Below are 7,798 nucleotides of genomic sequence, written 5' to 3' on the forward strand. Positions count from 1 at the left end.
CGCGCGCAGCCCGCGCGCCACCATCCCCGCCGCGTGCGCACCGCTCCGCGCAAAGCCCGCGCGCGCCGCCGGGGGGAGGGGGCGGGGCCGTCGCGGCCTCCCCGCCGCCGCCGCCGCCATCTTTGAAGCGGGCAGCGCGCGCGCGCCACGTCGCATAAGGAAGGCGGAAGCGCCATCTTTGTGAGGGGCAGTGAGGCCGCCGCCTCCGTGCCCGTCCCGACGCCTCGGGAGGGACACGGGGGTCCCGGCCGCCCCGCTCGGGACGCAGCATCAGCCACAGGCCGTCCCCAGGTCGCTCGGTGTGTCAGCACAGGGACATGGCCCTACACCCCCCAAGCTGGGGCACAGGGCCCCCCGGACCTCCGCAGCCCCCGCCCCGCAGCATCGCCCCGGCCGGTGCCAGCGGAGCCCCCGGGCTGCCCGCGGCAGCGGTACTGCTGTGTAAGGACGGCAGCGCTGCTGGCGCCGAGCCCCCCAGCTCCCCAGGAGCAGGACAGGGCTCTCCGGCTGCCCGAACACGGACTGCCCTCGCAAGGCCCGGCGCTGTCCTGCAGGCTCCCACTGCTGCCTCCGTTTAGGCAGCACAGGACAGGAAGGTCACACCAACTGTCTGGGACAGGACCGTGTTTATCCACAATGGCACAAGTCAACTGGCTTATTGCTCATCACCGACTATTTTTCCAAAGATACGAAGCCCCCCCCAAAACAGACACTGCTTCAGAGCCCCAAACCAAGACAGAGTTACCTTGTACATGGATTTCATCAAGCCTGAGAATGGCCCCGCTCACCAGCACTTCCTCATGAGACTTTACACTACCAACGCTTTTGTCAGCAATTGTTAACGGACAAGTTACCAAGTGCCAAACACTATCACCAGCTGCACCCCTTGAATCCCGGGATCCTGGCATTCACAGGGCTCAGGGAGAAGGCTGGCTACAGCTGATAGCTGATAGCCATGGGACACTGTGCAGCTGTGGAGGACCACTTCTCCCTATGAATTGATCCTGACAAGTTCTGACATAAAGTGTGCACGGGTGACCCGGTGGGTCAGGCTAGTCACTGTACCCAAAGGAGGCAGTGGTCTTGTTCTAGTCTCTCATGCAAAGAGCTCCAGGAGAGAGCATCCCTGCCACACAATCCTGAAATCCCTGCAGACAGCAGGAGGGCAAGTCTCACCTGAGGCACAGGGCAGTGCTTGGCTGCAGCAGGCTGGGTGTATCCAATTTGACTCCCAGTCATGGTTTGCAATTAAGAAAGCATGGATGCCATGCGCTGTCACAGAGACCAGCTGTCCTGGTCTCCCGGCTACATCGAGCATCCAACTCTGCCAGCCACCTCTCTGGTTTGCCCAAGAAGCCCTTTTTTAGGCTAGATCCCAGTCTCCAGGGAGAGCTAGTCATGCTGCCTAGGGTGGCTCTGCCTTCCCCAAGACACATCTGATGACTCAGAAGCACCTGCCTCGTCCTTCACCAACACTTCAGTGCTCAGAGGATACACAATGCAGGAGCTATGACAGACCAAGAGAGCTGAGACGTCTCCAAGCAGAGCCCAGCTTCGTCCAGGGCAGCTACTCCCAGTCCTGCCAGTCCCGGTACCATTTGCCAAGAGCTCCAGCAGGATGGAGACACTTTTTCCATCACCAGATCCATAACAATTGATCTGCAAGTTTAATGTAACCAATACAGACTTTTGGGGGGCAAAAACAAGTTCTGCGACAGGAAACTGGGGGGAAACAATGTTGAGCTCACAGGTATCACCTCTCCAAGTCAGGCAGCTCTGCGGTGGCCGAGGAGATGGCCAAGCTCTGGTAACACCATCAGTCAATTCACCTTGAAAAAAGTCCTTTCCTAGACAAAAAGACCTTGCCACGACATCCCCACTTAACGTGGGGAAGCCCAGCCAGGACCCCTCCGGATGTCAAAACACTCTGTCAAACTCAGTCTGGTTGGTGGCCGCTGGGTTCCTGCCCTGGTTCGCCGGCTGCTGCGGCATGTGCCCACCCCTCCTGCGTGGTGGGGCCAGGTACTCAAACATGGACTGGTTGTGGGTGGACAGCATGTTCTTGAGGTCTGAGGGCATGGGGTCCGACCAGAAGAAGTCGTGGTTGAGGGCGTCGTCGCTGTCGATGCGCTGCGCGGGATCCAGCACCAGCAGCTTGTCGATGAGGTCCAGCGCGTAGGGGTCCTTGACGTAGGCCTTGAGGCGATCCTTCACCTTCCGCTTCTGCCCCTTGGGCAGGTCCAGCTTCTCGTACAGCTCGTACTTGTCCACGTTCGGCCAAACCTGGCAAGGGGCAGGAAAAGGGGTTGGCAAGGAATAGTTATGGAAAGGACAAGGGTCCCTGTGGTTTGAACCAAAAATGGCTTGAACCAATTTTGGTTCAAACACCCCCAGGCAAACCGAAATAACAATTCTATTTTATAACCTCCAAGCTGGCAGATGTTGTTCTCACAGCAACAAAGAGGCACTAAAGGCCTGGAGACATGTGGGCAAGTCAGGACAGTCTTCCCAGTGTGGAAATGATGCTCAAGGATTTCTGGTTCCCCCATCAAAGAAATACTAGAGACCACAGTTCAGGTCAGCTACCATATCCAGAAAGATCAAGTGACAAAACTGATTGCTAAATAATAACCTGGATGTGGCACCTTTTATCCTTAGAAAGCAAAGCCTGCTGCAATCACCAGCACTTATCTCGATCTGGGAGAGACCACAGCAGGTAGCTACTTGCCAAAGAAAGCGCCTTCAGTGTATTTACATAATGACTGACAGCAGGAAGAGGACTCTGCAGCTGCCAGTACAACATCCCGCAGATCCCAGTCTGCTGAGATCCCTCAGCTTGCTCCACAAGAGGGCAGGACGAGCTGCTGATGAAGGAGGAGCTGAGAAGGGGCCGGGTGCTCACACCAGAGCTGAGCTGATGCCACAAATCACAAGACAGAATTCTAGAGGCTTTTCAAGGTGACCAGTGCAAAACACCTGAGAGTAAAAACCCCCACCCTTCTTTAAGCAGAAATTGAGGGTGCTTGTCTGAGAGACTACCCCAAAACACAGGCTAGAGATTCTGCAGCCTCCCTGCCAGCAGCAGGCACACCCCGCTGCTGGGAGCATACAGCAGCCAGCACACAGGGCAGGAAGAGGCCCGAGTGCCCAGACTCCTGCACTCCACAGCCCATCCCCAGTCTCTCCCTCACCTCCGGCGTGATGGATCCGCAGAGCTGGCTGATGAGGGTGAGCTGGTGCTGCTCCGTGTTCCCCTGCATGATGGGGCTGCGGGTCCACATCTCTGCCATGATGCAGCCTGCACCCCAGAGATCAATGGGGGGGCCGTAGTCGCGCTCCCCTAAACGGAGATGCCGAGTTAGTCCCCCAGAGGGCCGAGAAGGGCCAAGAAGCCGGCAGAGCCCACCCAGGGCTCCTCCTACCTAGGAGCAGCTCCGGGGGCCGGTACCACAGGGTCACCACGCGGTTGGTGTAGCGGTTCGGCTGGCTGTTCTTAGCCAGGCTGAAAGCTCGAGCCAGCCCAAAGTCTGCCAGCTTCAGGACTCCATCCCGCGTGATCAGGACGTTCGCTGCTTTCATGTCTCGGTGCAGGATCTGTACAAGGACAGACATTGAAGAGTTAAGTGAATGAAGTGCCCTCCTTGGGTGTCTTGCACCAGCACGGTGCTCAGGCTGCAGAGGTGGGAAACAAGGATTTCCTTCCAGTCTGTGCTAAGAACAAGGAGCAGGTGTCTACCTGCTCCTTGGAAAGCCACCCTCTGAGCAGTGCAAAGTCTGTCCCATTACCTTGTTCCTGTGGATGTAGTAAAGTCCATTCAGGAGCATCTGCATAACTTTCTTGATCTCTGACAGCGTGAACTTGACATGGGCGTTGCTGAGAAGGCCAGCCAGGTCGTGCTCACAGAAGTCAAACACAAGGTAGATGCTGCCCTTGCACCGGTTGTACGGAGAGGCTGCAGGAGAGGCACAGAGAGGCTGCCAGTGAGGGACCCTTCACAGGGTCACAGCTCCTCTCACCTCCCACCACCCTGCAGCTCATACAACACCCCCTACACAGAATCTCAGGGCACAGGAACACAGACAACCAGACAGCCTGCACGCCTCAAGGTCCTTTTTAAAGAAGAACTGAGCAAAAACTAGCAACACAAGAACAGGAGATGAGGATTGGTGCAGCAAATGTCATCAGACAGGCAAGGAAAGGGCATGGCAACCTTTGAAAGTTTCACTTTGTGCTGCTCTGGGCACATAATGGCTGTGGGGTTTCCTCCCTGCAAGCCGTGGCTGCCAGCCAAGCACCAGCAATAGAGGAGGCACCCACAGACAGCCCCAGGAAAAATGCAGAAACACAGAAAATCTGTCTAATCTCACATTAAAAAGTGAGATTTCCTGCAACCTCAAACAGGATCTGCAAAAACGAACTGATCTGGATCAAAGCGATGTAAAACTCCAAGTGCAATTTGAAGTCAATGACAGCAGACTTTAAGTGAAGCAATCGATTTCAATCTTGTTCCTAGAGCACCCACGCAAAACGTTATTAAAAAGAAAAGCTGATTTTTCATCAGTTGTAATCAGCAAAGCCTGCTGATCAGCATCTCCGACCAGAAAAGCTTAGCCCCCACAGAAGCACACTGCTGTCCTCCCCAGCCTGCTACGCTGGGTTTGCAGCTCCTCACACAGACACAGCCTCAAACACACCTTTCCAACATAAAAAGAGAAAAGCCTCACGTTTGAGAACAGTAAATGAAACATTTCTACTCTACTGCAAACTGAGGTCAAGGTAGATTTGGATGAAAACTGGAATACAAACAGAACATAAAAAGGGAACAAATGACATGTCTACAAAAATATTTACTTTTGGTATGCCAGACACCCAATCATCACAGCTCTTTTAATCACAGACTGAATTAAAAATTAACTTGTCATTGATGTTTTTACTCATACCTATTCAGACAGTAATCTACACACAACTGAGCACTGGAGTATCTTGAGTTTCCCATCCCTAGCCCAGTCATTTCTGCCAGTTCAGTGACTGGACTTTTTAAAAAACACCAGATACTAGTCAGTTTTGTTTTTATTTCTCTGACATGACTGGCTAGAGAAGGGCAGGCTGTAACATCAACTGTCACTTTCCAAAGTATTTTTCCAGTACAAATCCATGTGAGAGAATTACATATAAACTCTAGCAAATGTTATACAGCAGTTTCATGTAAACAGAGCCAGGCCAGGTGTGCTGAGCCTGTGAAGCAGTGGGGGCACATGGCATCAGGTGGGACTGAGGAGGTGGAAGAGAGCTCTGAAGTGCCCATGTGGAGTCCCAGCCCTCCCAGCACAGGCAGTTACATCACCCACAGAAAGAGATGCTGAGTGAGCCTCAGCTGGAGCTGTGTCATCTGCTCAGAGCTGCCAGAAACCATCACGAGCCAACCAAGAGGGGCAGCTCCAGGCTGAGGAGCCTCTGCTCCAGTCTCCCCAGTGCTGGTTCACTTAAAGCCCCTCAGAAGGGAGTTTCCCAGCATGGCAGCATTCACTGCTATGGCACAGGCATATCCTGGCAGGACTACAACAGCTTTTTCCAGCTGAGCTTCAGCAACATCCTGACTCATTTAGAAACTCTTTTCCAAGATCAGTGACCTGTCACCCCATGTCACAGCCAGGATCAGAGGCCCATGCTCAGCTAGACCACTCCACTCCCAGCACAAGACACCAGCCTGCTCAGCAGGGCTCAGAAAAGCCATCATTAACACAAGGGAGAGCCTGCCAAGTACCTTTGGTCCTGCAGATTTCTATGAGGTTCACCACATTCTCATGTTTGAGCAGCTGGAGGATTTTAATCTCTCGCAAGGCTGTGATGGGAAACTGGAAAAGGGAAAGAGAGAATGGAGGTTGGAGGTGCAGGAGACCAGGCCACCTCTGCCAGAGAGCAGGAGAGGTGTGACCATGCAGCTTGGCAGGTCCTGCCCTCCTCTTCTCACCTCTAAAATTCACACCAGGACATGCTACAGCCCAGCCCGAGCTGCAGAACAGCCTCTCTGGCTGCTGCCTTTGCTGTTTAAGCTGTTAACTCTCCCCAACCTTTGAGCATGTGCTTCACACATCATCCAGCTCTTCCACAACTCAGCCAGTGTGGAGCCCTGTGCTCAGGGTCCCAGAGGAGAAGCCCAAGGGAAGTGTCACTTCCCAGCAGCCATCCCGTGCAGCCCAGTCCCCTCGCTGCTGCCTCGTGCCTTTGCAGCCCAGGTGAGAACAAGCCCAACCCAGCCATGCCCACACTTACCCCTTCCTTCTCATTTTCCATCAACACCTTCTTCAGTGCTACTTTCTTGCCTGTCTGGCGATGTTTGGCTTTGAAAACTTCCCTTTAAAAAAAAAAAAAACAGGAAAAAAAAATCCATGAGCAGCACAAGGAGAAAGGAGCCAGGTGCCCCGACAAGGAACAAGGCCAAACAAGACACACCAAAACACCATACAGAGAACTCTGTGCTGAGCCAATACAGACACATTCCCTGGACCAAAGGCCCTCAGGACCCACTGAACCAACAGGCACCACAGAGCTCTTGCAGCCTTATAAGGATTTTCAGTAATGTAACACATTTTGAGCAAAAAATTGCACATTTGGAGCCAAGTTACAGGTTCCCACCCTGTTTTCAAGGTTAACTCTGCTCTGCCAGAGCTGGAACAGAGCAGGATCTCAGGCTGGGGAGAAGAGGGCCCAAGAGCCAGCCTGGTTCTCTGAAGGCAGAGGGGTGACCGCGGAAAGGACACGCGAGCAAGGAGCAGCCGAGGCTGGCGCCGATGGCCCGCGGGGCTGGGCCCGGCTGCAGGCCTGAGGCCGGGGAAGGCCGAGGCCGGGCCGGACCACGGAGGGCCGGAGACGGCGAGCACTCACCCGAAGGTGCCCTGCCCGATCTTGGCGAGCTTCTCGTACTTGGAAACCTCGTCGCAGAAGGGGCACTCGACCATGTCGTACTGCTTGGCCATGGCGGCCGCGCCGTTGCCACAGCACCGCGTCCCGCCCGTTCCGCCACGTGGCCCGGCGGCGCCGTCACGTGACCCAGCCGCCGCGCGGGGCCTTGTGGGTGTTGCAGTCCTTGGGGCCACCGCCATGTTGTCCCCCCTCGTGGCCCGGGGGCACCGAGCGGTCGCCGCTGCCGGTGGCTCCAAAGCGCGTTGCCGTGTGCCCTGTGTGTGCTTAAACACGTCAGGAGTTAAACAAAGCTTCTGCTCCCGCGGCTGTGATGTAGGGAGGCCATGGTCAGGCGGGAGGACTCCAGGGTCTGGCTCAGGGGAGCTCGAGTTCCTCCCCGGCCATGGCTGTGTTCAGGTGCAGGACAAAGAGCTCCATCTCAGGCTGCTCCAAACTGCTCCCCACGGTGGACAGCACACAAGGACCGAGCTGTGGCAGAGGTGACTGCCAGCATCCTGGTGGTGGGAACCACCCGCTCCCTGGGAACGGAAACACGGACACCGGACCCCTGCTGGGTCCAGGCCACCTTGTCCTGCATGGTGACACTATCATGGAGCACGTCAGTGTCCCCAGAACGAGAGAATGGCTGCTGGGGAGTGCTCCTGCTGGCAGCGATGCCACCCAGCTCTCACCCCACAGGGGCTGAGCAGCAGAAGTGCACGGCAGAGTCCTGTCTGCCGGGCTGGACTCATCCACAGAGCTGGCAACCTCATCCACAGGGCTGTCACACTCCTCTGCGGCTGCCACCTTCTTCCATGCGGCTGGCACCCGCTTTTAAGGCTGGCATCTTCCTCTAGCGCCAGCGCACAGACGTTTTCGGTTGTCCACATCTGG

General features: G+C 55.6%; 1 protein-coding gene across 1 annotated transcript; it reads right to left on the reverse strand.

Moving 5' to 3' along the window:
* Positions 1 to 1,644: 1,644 nt before the first annotated feature.
* On the reverse strand, positions 1,645 to 7,039 carry CDK9 (cyclin dependent kinase 9). Its single transcript, XM_041475157.1, has 7 exons — positions 6,887 to 7,039; positions 6,275 to 6,356; positions 5,766 to 5,856; positions 3,787 to 3,953; positions 3,423 to 3,594; positions 3,192 to 3,340; positions 1,645 to 2,283 (listed from the first exon to the last, which is right to left on the reverse strand). Exons 1-7 carry the CDS (start codon positions 6,976 to 6,978, stop codon positions 1,918 to 1,920), a joined length of 1,119 nt encoding a protein of 372 aa, XP_041331091.1. The 5' UTR covers positions 6,979 to 7,039; the 3' UTR covers positions 1,645 to 1,917.
* Positions 7,040 to 7,798: the final 759 nt, after the last annotated feature.

The sequence above is a fragment of the Pyrgilauda ruficollis genome, unplaced genomic scaffold, assembly GCF_017590135.1.
Source record: "Pyrgilauda ruficollis isolate IOZ18807 unplaced genomic scaffold, ASM1759013v1 scaffold34, whole genome shotgun sequence".
In the NCBI taxonomy this organism is placed as follows: domain Eukaryota; kingdom Metazoa; phylum Chordata; class Aves; order Passeriformes; family Passeridae; genus Pyrgilauda; species Pyrgilauda ruficollis.

Bases quoted from the DNA above. Each gene is read 5' to 3' on its own strand.
- CDK9 (XM_041475157.1), bottom strand. From the start codon at position 6,978: ATGGCCAAGCAGTACGACATGGTCGAGTGCCCCTTCTGCGACGAGGTT. The intron at 3,954-5,765 runs GTACTTGGCAGG...CCTCTCCTGCAG, and splicing joins AGAAATCTGCAGGACCAAAG to CCTCTCCGTACAACCGGTGC. The intron at 2,284-3,191 runs GTGAGGGAGAGA...GCCCCTTGCCAG, and splicing joins GCGGATCCATCACGCCGGAG to GTTTGGCCGAACGTGGACAA.